Source organism: Danio aesculapii, chromosome 20 (genome assembly GCF_903798145.1).
Source record: "Danio aesculapii chromosome 20, fDanAes4.1, whole genome shotgun sequence".
Classification (NCBI taxonomy): Eukaryota; Metazoa; Chordata; class Actinopteri; order Cypriniformes; family Danionidae; genus Danio; species Danio aesculapii.
Genome location: NC_079454.1, coordinates 13,915,659 through 13,937,941, shown reverse-complemented (window position 1 = coordinate 13,937,941; position 22,283 = coordinate 13,915,659). Strand labels below are relative to the sequence as shown.

Genomic DNA, 22,283 nt, shown 5'->3' with positions numbered 1-22,283 from the left:
TCTACTGCTAAAGATAATGCGGGGTACACAAATCTAGATAATCCATCCGTTTTGGTTAAGAAGACTCTGCCTAGAATTGATAAATCTCTTTGGAGCCAGCTGTTAAAAATATATTTTACTTTAGATAATCTTGTTGAAAAATTCATAAACTGTCTGCTAATTAGATTTTTTTGTTATATTAATTCCTAAGTATTTTACTTCATTTTTAATTGGTATATTTTCAATTTTTGCATCTAAGGTGTCGTACAAGCAAATAATTTCACACTTTAATAAGTTTAGCTTGAGTCCAGAAGCATCAGAGAATGCATTAATAATGGTTAAAACTGGAGACACTTGATGTTTATCCTTTAAAAATAGTGTAGTGTCATCTGCTAATTGTGATATGCGAATCTCTCTGTTAAAGATATTAATACCAACCAAATTATTATTGTGTAGAATATCTATAGATAGAATTTCTACAACAAATAAAAATAAGAATGGGCTCAAGGGACAGCCCTGTCGTATACCACGGAGCACAGGAAATCTTGGTGAAGTACATGAATTTAGAATTACACAGCTATTAATATCTTTGTACAACAATTCAGTTCAGGTGTGTGCACAATCAGTTTAGATGGATGATGTAATGCTTAAAAGTCCGGGGATGGTGACCTCTGCTGGCCAGTGAGGGGAATGACTGGGACCGAGTCGGTAACACCAACACACATTGATTAATTTAACTTAATGTTTTTTTTAAGTGAATTGAACATAAAACAATTAAGTGGCCCCCCAAAATGAAAAACTTTAAGAATTGCGTTGTTTAAACTAATTTTAAAAAAGTAGTTTGAACAAGGAGCAAAAGTAATTTTTTGAGTGTACTTGAGTTAATCTTTTTGGGTAATTTATAGTTAAGTATAATTCTAGTTCTATTATACAGTATAAATAAATCAAAAATAAAGGTAGAGCTGTGATTGGGGTGGTTTTGTACCCTATCAAAAGTCATCATCATTAATCAGATATATTTATGTAGAAAAAAAGAGAACAACATGCTTATTCTGGCCATCTTAATAAAATAGGAAAATGTGATTATAAAATATTGTGAATATGTGAAACCTTGTGTTGACAAATGGGTAAAAACCTTTTGGTTTAAAGATTTAAAATGACAATTTATTACTATTTTGGACATTTCTTTTGGTATATAAACCATTGACTGAATGATATTCTGGGTTACTTTAGTAAAAACCTGAAGTCTTTCATTTTGTTTCAGCAAATAAAGAAAGAAAAAAGACACATTCTAATGTGCAAAAACCTTTATTTACATTTTCTTTTGTTGTTTAAAACTTTGTCTTTGCCCGATAAACACACATTCTGCCTATATGTAACGAAAAATGATCTTTTCCTATTTTCCAAATGCTGTATTAACTTTTATTTTATTATATTTTGCTTTATAACTTGAGAATTTCACAAACATACTGTAATTCATTGAAACATTTTCCCCACTAATATATACATAATAAATGATAAGTAAGTTCCATTAAACGATTATGAACGGTGTACAAGTGTACATTCTGAAAATCAGCTATTGGAACAGAAAGTGCAAGAAGAGCTAAATAGTGCAAATAGTTTTTTAGATGTATCATGATCAGTATTCTAGAGACCGTAGCACACGAAACGTCTGAAAACACCACTTAATCTGATAACCGCTTTTAAAAGAATACTGTATATATTATATAATATAACAATCGTCATTCGATACATCCATATTTTAATGCTAAGTTGTGAGTTCATCTCGGTGGGTCAGGATTAAATATTTTATTTGACCTCACGTGAAAAAAAATACTACAGTAATTTATAGCAAATGATATAGTGTTTTATGAACCATATACAGTAACACACAAAATTGCTGGTTTCCACACAATTCCTTTATTTGTCCCAACACACACTAATTAAGTTAACTTCATTTTTTATTTTAATTTTTTTTTTTACAAATTTAAGTGAATTGAACATTAAACAATTAAGTTGTGCCCCAAAAACCTTAATAATTGTGTTGTTTCAACTCATTTTAAATAAGTAGTTTGAACAATAAGCAAAAGTCATTTATTGAATATACTTGAGTTAATCCTTTCGGGTAATTTTATGGTTGCTGTGGTACAACAACTATAGCAATATAAACAAATTACCCAATACTGTACAGAACATTCTACAACAACTATATGGTGTTTTATACTAGCCTACACTACAGTTTACAGTAATATAAAGTATACTACAGTATTTAGTTTATCACTAAACAGTTCACAGAATAGCCTACTTAATATGCTGTAGCATTCAGTGTTGTACTATTCAGTACAATACACTTTAGTATGGTGCAAAATCAGTATACTATACATTACTGTAGTAGGCTATTTCCATGTGAGACGCCATTATTTAATCGATAATATACCTCATCATCATCATATCTTCAATATATCCATCTTTGACCGCCATCTCTTTACTTTATTCATATTCATGGTGACTCACGAATGTCATAGTTTTTGCTGTCCAGACCATATCCGAGAGCTGAAAATGCGGTTTAATGTTGTTGATATGACGCCATAATCGCGTGCTGCAGGTTCACCTCATCGGACTGCTGGAGTGGCTGCGGATCGGAAAACACAATGAGGCACTGACATTTAAGAAATTATGATATTATGGAGAAGTTCTTTTATTTATTAAGGTGACTGGCTTACAGTTATATCGTCTAGGTAGAAGCGATGGCGCTGGTTGAGGTGGCCGATGAAGTTGCGGCTGTAGTATTGTGGATCTCCGTGAGGTGTCGCTACACACACTGGACACACCTAGAGGGCGATACACACAAAAACATGATTTTTACTGTTTAGGTACTAAAGGGACAATTCAAAAATGAAATGGAAATGTACTCACTGTTTACACACCCTCAAATGGTTTTTAAACCTTTGAGTTTGAACACAAAGGAAGATATTTGAAAGAAAGCTGAAAAGCTGTGACCATTGACAAAAACAAAAAACTAAATATGGAAGTCAATGGCTACCAGTTTCCATCTCTCTTCAAAATATCTTAATTTTGTTTAAAAGTAAGAAACTATTTTAGTAAGTAAGACGTTTTAGTAAAGTAAGAAACAGGATTGGAACAAGTGAAGGGTGAGAATTTACTCAATTATCCTTTTAAAAAATATGTTTTTATAAATTAAAATGAAAGAAACATGACTCAATATAAAGATTCCGTTATATTGGTTTGAGCTTTATATAGGTATAAGGTTGATTCCTCATAATATCTATTAACATGCTGGGCCCGCTTTTTCAAATGTAATCCACTAGGATTTTGGATAACGGATTGGATCAAATCTTGAAAGTGGGATTTCATGCCCAAAATGTAATGAAAACTTTAAAAATGTATCAAATAATGCTATATTTGGATCATGCAGTATATTACAAAATATCCTATTTATTCATAAGGTTTTAATTTTATTTGTTCATTTGTCAGGCTACAGTGATTAGGTAGGTGTTAACATATTCAGCCTTTCAGTATAAAGCTACAGCAAAGTAAAAACAGTTTGGCCTCATAAAATAATCCCCCACAGCTGTCAAAATTGACCAAAAACAATAAATTTCATTCTGTCACTAACTGATATATATTCATCACAATGGCATTTTTTTTTTTTCAAAATATTTATTAGTGATGCATGCAATGATTACAGAATAACCAAAAAAGGCAAAATTTTTGATTTCACTTTCAACAATTGCAAAAAGAGACTGAAAGCAAACTGCAGCAAACCAAGGCCAGACTTGAGATCAGCCTCCTAAAGGCTACGTTCATACAAGCTTGTCTTTCCACATCAGATGAGGAAGTCTGAAATTATTGTGGAGTTTTTGACATTAAGTCTATTTTTTATTTAATACATCTATATTCGAAACTTATTATAAATATCGTTTACAGTGTTTGTGTTGTAGGTCTCAGATGAGTGGACTGCTGGAAGAGGATGGGGTGGGGTTTTTCTTGTTTTTATTTTATTTTTTTAAATGTGTGCGTTTTTATAAAGGAAAAAAGGTTATATTGACCCTACACTGGCTATTCTACTTGTTGCTCTTTACATATCTATAGTTCTACATTGTGATTTCCTATCCTGTTTCCAGTAAGCTGGATTACGTGATCACGATTCGCAAAAAAAGGATTACTTAAACCAGATCAATTTTATCCGGATTAAACCTTTTGAAAAACCAGGCGCTGAATATCACAGCCACCATTAATTAACAGGACACTGAAGGTTTACAATGAACAGTGTATATTACAAGTTTTACTAAATTAAAAGTTTTCTAAAATGTTACATTTATTGCAGATATGCAAATAAGGGACCATTTTATTAAATATGTGCTAATTTGCAACAATTTCAGCATCTGAAATTTGAATGACATCAGGTTCAAAATTTTTTGTTGCATATTATGTCAAATGTTTGTAGAGAGGAGATTTTGAGTTTCTCTTTTTATCACTCAACTCAGTAAATAGTGCAAATTAAATGTTCACCTTTTTTTCTTTAGATTTTTTTTTTTTTAGAATATTTATAGTGTTGTAGTTAATCGTGCAAATTACGTATGAACATATATCCCTCCCGAAGTACCTTCAAAATATACTGTATGAATAGAATTGTGCACTTTGGTGTGTAAGTTCTGCTGAAGTGGAGAATCGTGGCTCAGTACAGGAAATAAATTTCACTTAAAAAAAACAGCCTTTAAAATATGTATTTTACTAATTGATAAAAGAAACATATATAACCACCCCATTTTTGGTGTTTTCTTTTTTTTTACACTGAAAAAAAAAAAACACAAATAAATCCCCAAACCTCAAAACTGATAGGTGCATGAACTTGTTTTTTTGCCTTCATTGTCTTGTCATAACACCACCACTAAAATTCACTTCAGCTTTAGATTCAGCTGAAATTAACTTTTTTGATTTTAGAATAGAATGTGCTTTGAATTTACAGAAATTCATCACACTGAATGTTATGAATAGTCTGTATGAATTCTGACTCACCACACGTCTGCTGTCGCTGGCATGGTGGATATTGCAGTGATTTAGTAGTTGAAGTTCATCAAATCCATTATACTGGCAGTATGGGCACACAAATGTCCTCAAAGGAACACTGGGTGGGGGGGATGGGGGGTTGAGGGATGAGAAATATAAGTGAACTTTAAAAGATTATATTCTCTTACTAATTTACTAAAAGATAAGGTTCCAACTTAAAACTGGATAAACATTTAATTTTTTTAAATTTCCTTATACAAAAAAGTAAACCCATTGCTTTTAAATCGATTAGTTTAGTGAGTAAACCCATTGTGTTAAAATTAAGTAAATGAATCATGTGCATGAATATTACAGTACGTTACTTAACAAGTCAGTCAATTTAACAGTTTGCAAGATACAATGGGTTTTACGATATTAGTATATCACTGCAAATATATTTCAGATTTATTTTTACTTCTATTCAAAAACAAAGTATATCGTGGCACTGAACCACGTTTTAATATCTGGTGTGTTACGTGTGTGTGTTAGGGTGAGGACGGGCAATAAGCCATTGCAGTTCACCAAATGGCCACTAGGTGTCACTAAAAACAATAGTTTATGAATATTACAAAACAAACAAGCAAAATCTCTTATAGTCGGAGTGAAATCAAAATCTACTTGTTATTTGCTTATTATAAACAATATATATGTGCAATTCATTATTTTGCAAAAAATTATTTACCCTCATAATCTTTAGTCAAATACCATAACCTTCTCGAAACAACTTTTCTTTACTTCTGGTCACATGGAATGTCTTTAGGGCAGGCTATCAGTGCATGTCTCTGATTTGTTCATCCATTTGTCAATCTTCCTTCATTTTGTTAGCAAGACCCATCTTTCAACAATCCAATAATTTCCCAAAGAAATAAATCATGCATCACCCTACTTGTATATACTTTTATAACATTCCCTCCCTCTCGAAACGACTTTTCTTAACTCCTGGTCACCTGGAATGCCTTAAGGGTGGGGCTATCAGTGTGTGCAGGGGCGTAGCAACCGGAGGGGACGGGGGAATACATCCCCCTCACTTTTAGAGACAGAACATTTAGAAACAGTTGATTAATAATTATATGAACATATGATCTCATACAGCTGTCCCCCCAACTTTTAAAATGTCCGCTACGCCCCTGAGTGTGTGTCTCTGCATTGTTCATCCATTTGTCAATCTTCCTTCATTTTGTTAGCAACACATTTTTCAACAATCCAATAGTTTAGTGGTCCTCAACCGTTTTATCACCGTGGACTGGTCAACGCTTGACATTTGTACCACGGATAGAAAAAAAAGGAGACTCTTAACTTTAATTTCATAGCGACCTTAACATAAGCAGACAAAAAGTCCTCACCTCAAAGGTTCCTGAATTAGCCCCATTAAAGCGATCTCAGTTTGCCATGGCCTGTGAACAAACAAAATAAGAGTTATACACAGCAGAATGCAAATAACTCTTACATTGATCTTTTGATGGGACTCACCAGTCATCAAGCTGCTCCAGTAAGGAGTCCTGGAATAGGGCAATGTTCTGCAGCAGAGGAGCTGGAGCAGGTCTTGGGGTGTTCTGGAAAAGTCCACCGGGGGCAGCAGTAACACTCATAGGCTGTGGTGCGGGGTTGAACATCCGTGGAGCTTGAGCTGGTGCAGGAGCAGGTGTCGGGGCAATTTGGAAAGGACCATTTGGGGCAGTAACACTTGTAGGTTGTGGTGCAGGGTTTAGCAGCAGTGTAGAAGGAGCAGTTGATGGAGCCACTGGAATAAAAGCACTTGGGCTGGCATTACGTCTTGAAAATCGGAAGCGTGGTCTGGGAATAGGTCGCGGGCGGTGATTGAGAAGGGGAGGGGCTTGATTTTGTGGAGAAGCCTGATTGGGTGGATTCACTTGATTGACAGTGTCTGTTTGTTGTGTCTGTGAATTTCGAAGCTGGGTGATGAGACTGTTGGTTTAAAAAAAAGTTGAGCTTGTCATATTTTTATATATACATGTGTGTGTATATACAGTTAAAGGCAAAATGATTATGTCGCCTGCGAAATTAAATTATTTAAATAATATGTTGTTTTAAACAAAATGCTGTTTCATAGAAAAAAATATTTTATTTTTGTCCATGACATTTTTAAGCATTATAGTTTTAATAGGCTAAGTACATTTTAATAGGCTAACTAATTTATTTTGTCCTTGCCATGATAATAACAGTATAAAACGTTTTAGTTATTTTGCAAGCTACTAGTATTCAGCTTAAAGTGCATTTTTAAGGCCTAATTAGGTTGATTAGGCTAAGTTAGATTAAATAGACAAATTGGACAAAAATGGTTTGTTCTGTAGCCAATTGAAAAGAAATAAGTACTTAAGGGGTGTCGTGGACGAAGGCCGAAAGTGAAGAGCGGGGTGTTGCTGCAGACGAAGGTGAAGAGGGTTTGGGAGTTGCGGAAAAAAGTGACAGTGAACAGCGGATGGGGGAGGAGGGAGGTTGAGGAAGGGGATTGGTAAAATGAGGTGCCAGATCAGATTTCAGAGGTTCCGGATCCGGCGTGTTCCGGCACAAATTAAGCCCTGGCTACTGCCAAAGAATAGAGGACGGGACCTAACATTCGTATAAGAATGTCTGTTGGGTTAAAAAAAGACTTTGAGCTGATTGAAAAATATATGTTTTTTTTTTTAATTACAACAAGTCAGCCTTTTATAGAATGCATTATTTTAGTTTTCCTATTTGTTCAAGTCTGCTATGTGAATAACCAACAAAATTGACAGCAATTCGAAACTTTTTGAGTTAGTGGCTAATTCATATGAATTCATACGATCTCATTCGTACAATTTAGTATGATTTGCTCCTCCCCCGATGACGGTTGGTTTTTTTGTACAACTGAACTAAATTTGTACAATTAGCCACTTAACTGATAAAATGTAAAACAGTTTTGTTTCAGAATAACGGTTGCTGAAACAGTCAACTTCTTCTTGAGTGTTCGCAGAGCAGCTTTGACCATTACAATATGGCGGACTGCTTAAATATGGTGGCTTGTTGAAACATACAATCTAAAAAAAATGCTGGGTTGTAACTCAGCGTAGGGTCAATTATGGACAAACCCAACCGTTGGGGTAAAAAATGTCATTTAAATTTAATTTTAAAAAGTTAACCAATGGTTGAGCTTGTCAATATTTGACAATATTTGAGCTTGTCAATATTTGACAATGTTGGATTAAAACATCTAATGAATGACAGTAACCCAAGGTTAAGTTCAGTATTTAAAAATAAATACATTTGTAAACTACATACAATACAATTCTGACATTTGCTTGAGACTTACTTCTGTATGTTTCCGTCAACGTGTCTTGAATTAACTCCTTGAAAATTGCCTGGCTGGACTGGAAGTATATTTCTCGTGATACTAAAAGGCTGAAAAAAAAAATATATATATATTAATAGTCTTGCAATCTTTGTTCATGAAAAGATTGATATTTATTCTGTAGAGAATTTATTACCCCTCGAACAGCTGCATAATTGGGTGTGTGTTGTTGGCTTCTGCAGTGTGGACAGTGAGACCTATATCGAAAAGAATGACTCAAGCATCGCTGGCAGATTCTGGAAAGTACAGAGAAAAAATGAATGCACATGAAAGAATAATTAATAAGCTTTCATAACACAAAGATGTACATGTGGCAACAAGAGTGGTTATCTTGGTTTACTCAACATGTGATGGAATTTCCCTTAAGAAATTGCTTTCGCTTTTAGTTGCCGGTAAGTGTTTCGATTGTTTATCAGAAATTATATTAAAATATGAAAGAGGAAATACTGGAGTAACACTTTAATATAGAGGACACATAGTCATTGTTAGATGATGTATTTAATAACATGAACAACAATGCATGTACAATATTTATTAATAGTTGAACATTTACTAATGCGTCATTAAAATCCAATGTTGTGTTGTTATTATCGTTAATGCACTGTGACTTAACATGCAGTGAACAACTATATTTACATTTAATAATGTTAACAAATATGAACAGAAATAATGTAATTAATGTATTGTTCATTATTAGTTCATGTTAGTAAATACTTTAACGGATATAAACTAAGAATCCCATATAGCAAAGTTTTACTTGTATAGCAAATACAAATGAGAAGAACACAAACATTAAATTAACAGCAATTTCCAACACACACACAGTTTATTTATTGTATATGCATTTGATTAGCAGTCACTTGTCAATACTACAGTTTTACACTTCTTTCTGCATAGCTTTATATTCAGTTTTTAAATAATTAAACCAACTTTCAGCATAATTATACATTATATTTTATATTTCTGCATAAAAATATACAATAAACATTAACATATGTTATATTAAAGTATATGATTTGGCTTATTGCGTCTCTTAAAATCTACGTTTGATATACATGTTTAAATCAACTCAACAAATCATCATTGATATCAAATATATGTGAAGTCACACTTACATTTTTCCACAGCAAGGTTGTGAAGGTGGCAAAGGATTACATATTTTTTCCATGCACACAAGACACTCTTCTTCTGAAGTGGTCATGTCCATATTGTCTGCTGTCTAATGTGTCTGCTAGTCTGTACTGATCTTCACTTTCAGGCTGTAGAGTTTAATACAGTGCAACTTCCTTATAGCTGCATAGAGGGAGTGGATCAAGTTCCTGTTTACTTTCTCTTTGTGATCATAAATATAGAACCGGCCGAACCTGAAAGCCACTCATTTTCTAAACAAATCCTGAGGGATGTGATTCTGATACTGTGACAGAAAGGATTTGTGTGTGTGTGTGTGTTATACTATAGTCTTTTAAGGCAGTGTTTCTCAACCATGTTCCTGAGGACCACCAGGTCTGCACATTTCCCATGTCTCCTTAACCAACCACACCTGATTCGGATTATCAGCTCATTAGCAGAGACTGAAAGAACTGTAATGAGCTGATAATCCGAATCAGGTGTGGTTGGTTAAGGAGATGTAAGAGAGTTTTGTAAGAATATATGTAAGAGAGTTTTGTATTTAATATATTTGCATTAGACTGAATATGTTATTTTATGATGTGATAGAGCTGATATGGGAACAGTTCTAGTGATGATTCATTTTTACAATGCCCTGGTTCAGAGCAACTTTTACTTTTGCCTGTCAGTCAGTCAGTAATTGACTGATTGTGTAGGTTCAATAATTTCACTTACATGGCAAAGAATAAGTTCTTTTCATGGTCTTCAAAGTGAAATAACTCAACATAAACAAAGAGGCTGAGAATAATGCTCATTTTCTATGGAAATTTCAGTTGGCACTTTTTTTTCACTTAGGTTTTTGCATCTGAACACTTCAATTGGTATAAAATACACTGCAAAAAATATTTTCTTACTTAGAAATTTTCTCCTGCTTCTAGTCCGAATATACAGTGGGTTTTACCTTTAAAAAACAAAAATAACCTGCCAATGGGATAAGTAAAATAATCTTGTTTTCGCTTTGAAGTAAGAGTATTTTACTTGCCCCATTGGCATTTTATTTAGCTTGTTTTACAGAAAAGATTTTTTTAAGCAAAACAGATGTTTTGGGATGTTTGTGAATAAGTTTAAGTACATTTGTTTACAATATGTACACTAATGCATGTGCTTTGTGGCCTAAATCTTTTCAGTTTTTATTTATTTTATTTTATTTTTGCATGGATATCTTTTTGTGTCAATTTTTGTGAAGGATATACATGAAAATCAGCTGTGAATTTTAAATTTAACGTGTATGTTTTTACAAAAATACATGTAGGCTTATGTGCAAATACATGAGCAATTGCATGCATGGCAACCTTGCCATAAAAAAAAAAAAAAAAAACTTTTTACCAAAATAGCGAAACCGTTTCTTTGTTGTTTTTTTGTGTAAAGCAAGTATTTTACAGTACTTTAAAAATACTCTGATCAAAAGAAATCTCTGACAGTGTTTTAAAACAATTATATATGTTTACGAAAGTCACACAAGTGGCAAATTCACATCTGTCACATCCATAACGGAGCTTTTTTTATAAATCAAAAAACGTAAAATAAAACAAAATCAATCATTTTTTTTCTATAGTGAGCCAACTCTTATCCTTTTGATAAGCATTATTTCTTTTGGCTTGTGCAGAATTTCTACAAAGTATGTTGTGTACCATAAACTCGCAAACTTTTTTCGTCACATCCATAACACTTGTTTATTTTCCTCATTTAAAATATAAAAAAAATTACTGATTGATATTTTTCTGATCCTTTAACTTCGTGGTTATTAGTTTTGGAAAATATAAACAGATGTTTCAATATAACGTTAACATATACTTTCTATGAATTTGTTTTTAATTCTTTCTGCAAATGTCACGTCCATAAAGCTGGAAATGCTCACGTGTTTATAAACTATAAACTACTCTGTTTAGCACTATCGCCTCACAGCAAGAAGGTTGCTGGTTTGAGTCCCGAGTCCTCTAGTTTGAGTTTCTGTCTGGAGTTTGCATGCTCTCCCCCTGTTGGCGTGGGTTTCCTCCGGGTGCTCTGGTTTCCCCATACATGCGCTGTAGGTGAATTGAATAAACTAAATTGGCCGTAGTGTATGTGTGAGCATGTTAGAGTGGGTGTTTTATGGGTGTTTCCTAGTACTAGGTTGTAGCTGGGAGGGCATCAGCTGTGTAAAACATATACTGGATAAGTTGGTGGTTCATTCCGCTGTGGAGACCCATGATGAATAAAGGGACTAAGCCGAAGGAAAATGAATGGATGAATTCTCTTCTCTATGCCCATCTATCTTTCTTTCTAAAAATCGAAAGTAGGTTTATAGGTTTGCGGGTCCCAGAACTTTTATTCTGGAAGACGCGGAGCTTTTATGTAATCGCGGAAGTAAAATCACCTGACCGCCGCTAAGCTTCTTGGGCAAAATCGATCAGCAGGCAGCAGTAGATTTCAACATGTCTGCCGTCGGCTGTCAGTAAAGGAGGTTGTTTTCAACTTAACAGCAGATCATTGAGCTCGGAGAAGACCAGACGAGGTTCGCGCTCATGGCTCAGTGCGTGCAGTCCGTGCAGGAGTTCATCCAGGACTCGTTCGTGCCGATGGTGGCCGTCCTGTGCAGTGAGGATGCCGAGAGAGTGACCCGCAAAAACAACCTGAGTTTTCCCGAGCTGCTGCGGCCTTTCTGCCGCCTGACGTCCGAGGGTAAGAGGCCAGCTGATCACAATAACACACGGACGCGCTTGTCAGACAGCTCCCTAACGCATAGATCAATACATACAGGATGCTTCTCAAGTGCTTTTTAACTGCCTACCTAGACATCCCTCAAAACAGTCTAACTTAGCTGCCGTTAAAGCGTCCAAATCCGAAACATGCAGGATATAAGGTAGTTTTCAAGCAACCCTTACAAAAAAGGCAGCTTACTAGGATTTAGTACATTGTGAATGTTTGTCAAAGTAGACACCTCAGTGGGTTTTGAGACACACGCCCAAAAATGCTGTTTATGTAGACGGCTCGTTGGATTTTTGTTAGTTACACACCCAAAATGCTTTCTTAATAGGCAGGTCACAAAGTTGGATTTGAGAGACATGTCAAGAAATGCTGCCTACTATGTATGGGGTTCACTTGATGTCCAGGGTGTGAGCTTTGTTTAGCAAGGCCCCTTCTCTGTGTACTCACAGACCCTCTTTTATTTGAAGTTTGAAAATGGTTCACTCAGTGTTTATTTACTAACCCTCAAAACATTTGAGTTCTTTCTTTCTTTCTTTCTTTCTTTCTTTCTTTCTTTCTTTCTTTCTTTCTTTCTTTTTGGTTCTTCATTAGAACATGAAAGAGGATTTTTAGCTGACACTGTGGTCATGGGTGATTTATAAAATGCAAGATGATGTCTGCCAGCTTTTTGAGAAAAAATTAATTAATTCACAGTTTCAGTAAATGGTCCTGAGCTCAGTTTTGACATGTGTGATCAGGTTACATAGTTATATTTGTAGGCACAAACTTACATGTGAGCTGATGCTGTTTGCTTACAACAAAGAGGGAGGGCACAGGTGTTGTATTCTTCATCAAAATTGCACTTAAGGGTTTCCTGGATGTTTTACCTATATTATAAAAATAGTAAACAAGCAGCGTAAGCGAGAGTTTGTGTAGACATCAAGTGACTGAAATCTCACATGACTGTGAATTAGGCATGGGCCGGTAAAAGTTTCTGACTGTATGATAAAAATATTATTACTTTTTTTTTTACTATTATTACTTTTATAATATTGGATAAAAATATCACGGTATAAATAAAATGTATTCTTTTTAAATGTCTTTGTGAAAACCTTTTTCTCCATTGAGCACAATGTTTCATTTTTGGAAATATTTTTTATTATTTTGTAACATGTCAACATGCCAGGCTAAATAATTAAAATAAATCATTGACTTTTTCATTGGTTTCAAAAACACAGATTTCCTTACAACACGCCAGAAACTATTTACAAGTCCCGTCGGAACGGTATAATAGAACATTTTTACATTTTCAATACCTTGACTTTTCCAAAACATGGTACACTTTGAAAACGGTTATAGTCCCATGCCTACTGTGGCTTAAATGTTATAAAGTTGCAAATAATTTTGCTTTCTTCACATGAGCACAATGTGTCTTTCCGAGCCTTGATTATTAATTTAGTTTGTCATTTTTTTTTTGATCAATTATGTGTCCTGCATTTTATGAGCCACCAATGTCCACAGTTTCAGCTGAAACTCATATTTAAAGTCCCAGTGAAATCAAAATACGTTTTTTTAGATGTTAGTGTCAGTATGTTAGTCTTAAGGATAACTATAAGCTAGTGTGCTCCAAAATAGTACAACATTCATATTCAGGTGATATAAACATTCAAAGCTTGCAGTTTGCCACTTCCGCCTAAATGGTTCAACATTTTATTAAATTTTTTTTCTGACCACACACATCCTCTCTAGTATCAGACATGTACCTTCAAAAAGCTTCTCCTTTGCATTTCATTTCATCCGCTTGACTTTAACCACTCTTAATGGCAGAGCTGTGATAAAAATGAAACGCTATTGGTTGTTTGTTTGTTTTTTTTAAGGGGGAGGAGCTACTCTGTCCTACCCTAGCTGTGTCTCATTTCAGGGCGCACTCACACTATGCTACCCGAACCGTGCCCAGGCCCGTTTCCTGGATTGTTTGAGAAGTGTGAGTGCTCTGAATCGGGCTCACGGTTCACACTTGTAGTGTGAGTGCAAAGTGCGCCTGAGACCAAAACCTGACGAGACGTGACTTTTAAGGGACTGTTTCATATTGATTTATTAATCATTCTTACTGTTCAATGATCTCAAACTGTCATAGATTATTAAAGACGCAAACCCCTCACTGCACCACAGCTGCACCTTTAGCAAACCTTCTAATACCTGCAGCACGAGGACTTTGAGTCAATGATTAATTTTAATTATTTATCCTGACATGTTTACTGTTCCAAAATATTTTAAATCTTTAAAAAAAATAAAATATATTGTTTTCAAAGGGGGGAATTTTTTTTTTTTAGCCAGACATTTAAAAATAATATATTTTAAAGCAGTAATCACAATACTGTGATACAGTGAAACCGTGATATTTTTCTCCAAGGTTATCATACCGTCAGAATCTTATACCAGCCCATGCTTAGAAGTGCACACTGGCAGATGGTGCATATGTGCATCTATGTGAACAAATTATCAGTGTTACTATACAAGCATGTTTTTGCCCATCTCAAATGGGTGTTGTGTATATTAGATAAAACCTGGGGAATGTGAAAAAAGGTCAAAATTTACTCTTGAATGTTGGCTAAATTTATTTATTTTGGATTGCGCAAGCAAAATTGTCTTGCGAATTAGGTTGTACTCCTGACAGTTTGGTAGTTTGATAATTTATTTCACTAATTTAGCAGCTGTTAAATGTCGACTGGGAAATGGTGTGAATTTCCATTTAGTAGTAATACACCGTTGAGTGTATAAGTGAATAGTGTTGGGATGTGCACAGTTATTCGATTAATCAATTAATCGAACACATCAGCGACGATCGAGCATGAAAACGATAATCGATTGGCTCTAAAATTAAATTCTTTTTATTCTTTCTGATTGGTTTCTGATTGGGGTCCCACGCCAGAAGCGCCACGGCCCACGCAACGTCATGTTTCTATCAGGGTACACAACGGTGCCCAACCACGACGGACACTTCAAATTTCTGCCGCGCCATCTGAATAGTTTCATTTTAAATACCATGCGAATGTTCTTGTCTGGTGTGTGATACTTTCAGCTGTCATGTGCGCGCCGTGTCTTGACACTCTTTTCGGCGAGGACTGCGGTATGAGTGATGTTTCACCGGAAGACACCAAAAACGAAAGCTACTTCAGGGAGCCTTGCATCTCTCTAAACCCGAATCCTTTATTGTGGTGCAAAGTAAATGAGTCTCGATTTGCAAGGCTAAGCACCCTTGTCCAGTGGTACCTGGTTGTTCCTGCAGCTTCTGTGCTTGTTGAGCGCTTTTTTTCCACCGCTGGTCTGATTGTAAATAGACTTCGCGCTCAGCTTTCATCAGAGCATGTAGACCGACTGATCTTTTTGAATAAAAATATGTAGTCCTTCCTTATGTTAAGTTTTATTAGCCATGCATTGTAAAATATTCAGGGTGTTTTTGTTTTAAGCAGCGTAGTTAAATTAAACCGGCTTTATTTTATCCACCAACTGATCATTGTGAAAGAAATGTTATTTTACCTAATATTTAAGTTTTATAGCTGTGGTAAAAATATTCAGGCTGTATTTATTTTATGTTTACGCAGCCAAATTATGCTAGCATCTAATTTTAGTTAGGCTACTTAACAGTCGTTTGGTGAAGTTTTAGTGAAACTTAATTTTGCGAACCTTTTACAAAAAAAAAAAAAAACAAAGCAAAAAAAAAAAAAACATTGTTGATCCACATCTGTTGTGATGCTGCTGAAGTAAAATATTGTTTTGGTATAAATGTCAGTTGAATAAAATAATTGAAATGCAGAGTATCATGTGTGTTTTTATTGTTGTTGTCTACAATACAGAAAAAGGTAGCTTATATTTTAAAAAAAGGATCCTAAATATTTATAGAAATAATAAGACACATGTTGAAAAGATAATACTGTAAAATAACTTTGGTTCCTTTTTTTCTGCGGCGCCCTGTAACGGAGAACCGCATCCACTACTTTCTGGTTGGCATGTTCAAGCTCACATGCATTTTGTGTAGATAAACACAATTTGTAATATAACATTTTCATATTGTCTCTCGGCTTTATGATTAATTTTATTTACAAAGCGTCATGTAAAAAACCTGCCTCACGTCAGTGGCGGTTCTAGTTTAAATGGCACCCTGGGCGAACCACCTGCTTTTAGAAATGTACTTAGAAATAAATAATAATATTAATATTATGCAATTATTATTCTAAATATATAATAAAAGAAATCAATCCTACATGTGGCCTAACTGTAAAAAATGTAAAGACACAACTCGAGTGATATGCTAAGATCTCTTAAGAAATCTTTTGCTTGAATATTAAAGACAATTCTATAGAATACAAAAAATATATCTTATGTAATTATCTGTTGTCTTAGACTCGACTCATGGCTGAGAATTAATGTTATTAAGTCTTACCTCTCTAATCCATCATCTCTTTTTTCAGCTTAGCCATAAAGTCAAAATAAGATCATTATCAAATTAAAACTTTAGTTTTGTCGACTTGCAAAGCTCGCTGTGTGCCGACACCTCTGCATAAAAGTTACTCCGGTTTCACAGTACATAAGCGGCGTGTATTTTATCGACGTGCATATAAACAACTGGTATTCACACGAGGAGCAGAGCAGCGCGTGAGGCGCGCGGGAATGGTTTTCTTCGCGCATGATTTCGGTGTGCGAGGCACCGCGTTTTATTTGAGTTGAATATGAAACACTTTGAAGAGATTTGTTTGAAACAGAATGACTGTACAGACATCTTTATGACCCGTGATCATAGAGATAACCTAATGATCAATAATTATTGCCTATAAATTGCAACAGCCATGGGAAAGAAGAAAGGTTTGGAAAAACCTGAAGCATAAGTTTGTTAAAACCAAAAGAGGACATGGCAAAAGTTGAAACCCGGATACACAATTACAAAAATATGTTTTTCAACCATTCATAGGTTTAACACTCATTTATATATTTTCTGCGCGTGATTTTAGCGCATAGAGAATAATAAACTTGTGCATGCAAAATACGACTAATGTAAATGGCCTCAAACGTCTTTATTCGGGGATTACTACTTTAATACACTTGCATAAAGTAAATCATATCTCAAAGCTTTTACTTTAAGCTTTTACTTGTCCATGCGTAAATACGCCACTGCTCACACTTCTTTAAATGTTTACTGTGTTAACCAATATTGATGGTGATTTTTAAAGGGCACCTATGGTGAAAAATCTACTTTTCAAGCTGTTTGGACAGACATATGTGCATGTCAGGTGTATAGACCATCATATTGGGGTGATATAAGCACACCCAGTATTTTTTTTTCAATTTAACAACATAAAAATGCTGGACCAATTGGAACGGTTTTCAGATCGACTGCAACTTTAAGTAGGAGTGCGGTAACCCCCGGCCACCGAATTGATTGACAGCTGCATGTATTAACATGTCCCGGTAGTCACGTGCATAATCATATCAACAAGACCAGACATGCGGAAAGCAACCGGGACTAACAGGTCTGTTCAGTTCGCTAGGATCATCAATCATCAGCAAATGTGATTAAGAGTAAGTTTCACATGTTTTAAAACAGTGCACGTGTGTAATGAATTACAGCGATTTACTTCAGCTTTACTTCATCAGCACAGCCGCGTGTCAGAACAATTATGAAGGAAGACGCTTCAATCCCAGTTTGTGGACGTTAAATCAGGTTTATATTGTACATTAACATAACAGACATTCATACAGCAGTGGAGATTAACCTGTAGCCTGTCACATTTGCGTGCAAAAAGAGTGCAAAGATAAACAGGCGCTCTGTCTGTCTGCCTGTCTGCCTGTGTGTGTGTGTGTGTGTGTGCGCGCGCTGCGGTGTGTGTGTACGCGTGTATCGGCGTGTGCACGCGTGAACTTTGTGTGACTCATCGATGCAACTGCACAACAAATACTCATTGGTAAAGTTCTTACTTTAGTATTTCTCACAAACGCTACATGAGATCTTCTTCCTTTAAGTCTGTCTGTTGTCTTACGCAGCCGAGGGAGGAGATTAAGGTATGCAGAAAGGCACATCGAAACGGTGGGTGGGGAGGACTAGCCTTAAAGGAGCAGTACACCAAAACTGCCACCCAGTGCAAAAATGTATAAATAGGAATTTAATAAAAGGTATAATAAAAAATCTGATGGGTGTTTTGAGCTGAAACTGTACAGACACATTCTGGAGACGCAAAACACTTATATTAAATCTGAAAAAAGGGCTAACCTAGGTGCCCTTTAATAACCCAACAGCATTGATTTAATTGTTTTATGAATTCTGTCATAGTTTTATCAATGCCATTTTTTAACAGGGCTTTAAATATATATATATATATATATATATATATATATATATATATATATATATATATATATATATATATATATATATATATATATATATATATATATATATATATATATATTTTTTTTTTTTTTTAAATTGAATGTTATTTAATTGTCGCTATGATGCACACACACCCAGCCTCTTGCTTAAGCTCCACCCCCGATTAATCGATCAATCGTTTGTCAAACCTGTGGATTAATCGAAATAAAGAATGGTCATAAATGCCCATCCCTAGAATAGTGTGCCATTTGTGATGCAACTATGAAGAGGCACTATGCTGGTTAAGTCTAGATTGCATACAGCTGCATAAATATAGCATATTTGCAATATAGCATATTTTTTTGTGACATTATACCACAATATTTAATATTTTTAATGTTTGGGATGGAGTAGGCCTTAATAAAATACACTTTATTGGGTAGTTTAATAAATAATGTAAATAATACTTTTAAGGCTGCTCAGTTATGGGGAAATATCAATCACAGTTATTTTGGTCATACTTGTAATCATGATTACTCAAAATGATACAGTTGATGTGAAAATTATTTGCCCTCCTGTGAATTATTTTTTTTTATAAATATTTCCCAAAGGATGTTTAACAGACCAAGGAGTTTTTCGTAGTATTTCCTAGAATATTTTTTGTTCTGGAGAAAGTCTTATTTTATTTATTTTGGCTAGAATAAAAGCAGGTTTAAACATTTTGAAACCCATTTTAAGGTCGATATTATTAGCCCCCCACCCCATAATAGTGTGAAAGATGATCATTTCCATGTGTTTTTAAGGCCTGTGACTAAGCATTTCAAGAGAGTTTAAAACATTTAGGTGCAAAAAAAATTATGTATTTATGTATTAAAAATTATGTTTTATTGTATTTAATCATTTATATGGGGAAAAACTTTTTTTGTCTTGTTTCTAGTCCAAATATTTACTTATCAGATCGAATACAAGATTTATTTATTTTTTTTTTGTTGCCAAATATTTTAGCTAGTTTTAAGGGAAAAGCTCTCTTAATTGTAACTTATTTCTTTAGAAGATGAAAAGAAAACAATATTTTTACTTGATCTAAGAATTTGAGATATTTCGACTAGAAACAAGACAAAGCAAAGTAAAGGCTTATACACACAGCGATTTTCACTGGCGTTGAGCAGAAGAGTTTGCAAAATCACTCCCTGATGTTAGATGGCGCACAAGGTGGCGCTAAGCTTCTGACACCCGCTTGTAACCTAGAAGAAGAAAACAGAAAGTTGACACGCTTGTTGTTAAAGTTACTGGCAAACAAGCATGGATGGTTCGAGTAGCAGCTCCAGCTCTAGTGATGAAGAAATGATTATTGTTTACCAGAGCAATAAGCAGCTCCACGTTCATATCACCTCTGGGCAACTCTGTGCACGTGAACAAAAGTGCTGGTCTGATTGGTGGAGAAGGTTTTAGTAGTTAAAAAAAAATGAGCATGAGGCGTTTATTTAAAAATGATGCTTTTACGCCTGGTGTTTTGCACATTGTTGTGCACGATCACATTGGCACTCTTTATTTAGTAAGAGGCATTAAACGTTGATGGAAAATGCGACCAAAAAATGCCCCGGTGTGAACGGGCCTTAAGGCTTTTTTTGCATTTTGATTATTCAATTTCTATACCTGAATACTATTAGACTACCACGAAAACTAACAAATAGAGTTATTCAAACCATCTTGTGAAACCATATTTACATCAGAATATTTATCTAAAAAAAAAATCACAATGTATCTCAATGATATTTTTCCAGTTAGGGCTGTGCGATTTAATCAAAATCGAATCGCAATCGCGAGAGGCTGCGATATGAAATGTATATAATTTAACTTTCCCCGGTCAGAGCAAATGCATGACTGCCATCTGTGTACGACAGTCTAACTAGCCAATTGAGTGAGCACACTTTCCTTCTGCCCAATCAGAATTACACAACCAAACTATGCAGAACGCCCACAATAAAACAAACAAACAAAAAACTAACAGGACAGCGCAAACGAGTGGGATGATGGCATTTGCTGCTTCAGAAGCATTAATAGACTAATAAATATCAAAGAAAAATAGCACGTCAGTAATATGAGAATATCTTGGTTTCAAAGTCACAGACACCAAACAAAACCAGGTAATTTGTAAGAGCTGTTGCAGAATTGTTGCCACAACATGAGGAAATACAACAACCAGCACCTAAAAAGCACCACAGGTTGCTAAATGAGGAGCGTCTTTCTAAAAAGTCAACAAAAAGTATTTCCAGTGACACTCAATCTAGTAGCAAGCAACAGCAAACTACAATTTCAGAGTTGTTTGCTAATGTAGGTTAAAATAATTTAAGTTCCTTTTTTTAACTGACACACTGCATTTTAGCAGTAAGATGCTACGATACAGATTATTGAGCTAAAGCTTACTACAAAATTAAATCGCTAATCAAATCGAAATCACAACATCTGTGAAAAAAAAAAAATCGCAATTACATATTTTCCCCAAATCACACAGCCCTATTTCCTGTATCGTTCAGCCCTACTTTGGTTTTCTGTAAAAGTTTGAGAGACCCCTCTGGCTTGATTCAAGTCCAGATCCTCGTTTGGCTGATAGAAAGGGTTACAACCCGGATTCATCTGAATGTGATCTCTCCGTTTGTGAAATCTGATCTGATTTCCACTCAGCTGATTGTTGTGTGAGCAGAGGCTCAGACAGACACAGCACAGATCCGATGCCTCTGTTGTTTAGGGTAACATTACCAGAGGCCTGTCCTGTTAATCGCCTGCCTATATCTAGTAAAGTATATCGGATAATCCTCAAGAGGCTGGCAATCTGATCAACTGGCTCAACTTTTGAAGAGTTGTTTACTGCGACATTAGTTAGTGACAGCACTGTGGACATGAATGCAATGGTGATATGAGATGCTTTTGAAAACTTGAATGCTTGACACAACTGTAGGATTAAGAATTATGTTATTATTGCTCGAAAGTATTTGTTTTCTATTCAATTAGTTTATTTGACATTTCTTTGTGCCATCATGCCAAATCTGAGCTTTCATCATTATTACTCAGTCACATGGTCCTTTGGAAGTCATTCTAATGTGATTATTTGCAGCTCAAGAAACATTTGTGTTATTATCAGTGCTTTTCTGGAAACTACGATTTTCCAGGAATCGCCAGTGTTTTGCATCACATGATTGTTTAAAATGCTGATTTAGTACCGAGGAAACATTTTAATCATTATGTTTTTATGGAAACAATTGCAAATGAACATTGCAAATGTGTTAGCTATCACTTGATGGATTTATTTAATCAGACTTGGTTGGAAATAATATAAAAAAAAAAGAATTGGTGTAAAAAAAACATTTACTTTTAAAAGAAAATGTATAGGTTTTATGTAACAATAATAATGCGAACAGTATTAGCAGGTTACCAGCAGATCTTATCTCATTCAGTAAGCATATATACATGCATATTTGTGTGCAGAGATCCCACTCTTCTTGAAAGTACTTAAAAACAAACACGGGTCCTTGAAAGTGCTCGAATTAAATATGTCCATGGTTTTATTTCAGCAATTGTACTTAATTGTCAAAAACAGAATGAAAAAACTGAGAAATTGTACATTTATCTTACATTTTTACAGAAATCTTACATTTAAATCATGTACAATAACACTGACATTTTATCAATATTTCAGAAACCACA

The 22,283-nt window shown here is 34.8% G+C and overlaps 2 protein-coding genes across 4 annotated transcripts in view; one reads left to right on the top strand and one right to left on the bottom strand.

Moving 5' to 3' along the window:
* Positions 1 to 1,268: 1,268 nt before the first annotated feature.
* Positions 1,269 to 9,632, bottom strand: LOC130247488 (uncharacterized). Its single transcript, XM_056480735.1, has 8 exons — positions 9,496 to 9,632; positions 8,517 to 8,616; positions 8,342 to 8,430; positions 6,520 to 6,975; positions 6,393 to 6,443; positions 5,020 to 5,128; positions 2,703 to 2,810; positions 1,269 to 2,611 (listed from the first exon to the last, which is right to left on the bottom strand). Exons 1-8 carry the CDS (start codon positions 9,585 to 9,587, stop codon positions 2,546 to 2,548), a joined length of 1,071 nt encoding a protein of 356 aa, XP_056336710.1. The 5' UTR covers positions 9,588 to 9,632; the 3' UTR covers positions 1,269 to 2,545.
* Positions 9,633 to 11,927: 2,295 nt separating this feature from the next.
* Positions 11,928 to 22,283, top strand: part of trappc8 (trafficking protein particle complex subunit 8) — a 173,322-nt gene continuing 162,966 nt past the window's right edge. For all 3 annotated transcript variants that reach the window (XM_056480723.1, XM_056480722.1, XM_056480721.1), the window contains exon 1: positions 11,928 to 12,208. In XM_056480723.1, coding sequence (XP_056336698.1) covers positions 12,052 to 12,208 — 157 coding nt within the window. In that variant the 5' untranslated portion in view covers positions 11,928 to 12,051. The remainder of the gene's footprint in view (positions 12,209 to 22,283) is intronic.

Coding starts and splice junctions, on each gene's coding strand:
- LOC130247488 (XM_056480735.1), bottom strand. CDS start 9,587: ATGGACATGACCACTTCAGAAGAAGAGTGTCTTGTGTGCATGGAAAAA. Junction 6,444..6,519: donor CTGGAGCAGCTTGATGACTG/GTGAGTCCCATC, acceptor GTTTGTTCACAG/GCCATGGCAAACTGAGATCG. Junction 2,612..2,702: donor TCTACCTAGACGATATAACT/GTAAGCCAGTCA, acceptor TCCGATCCGCAG/CCACTCCAGCAGTCCGATGA.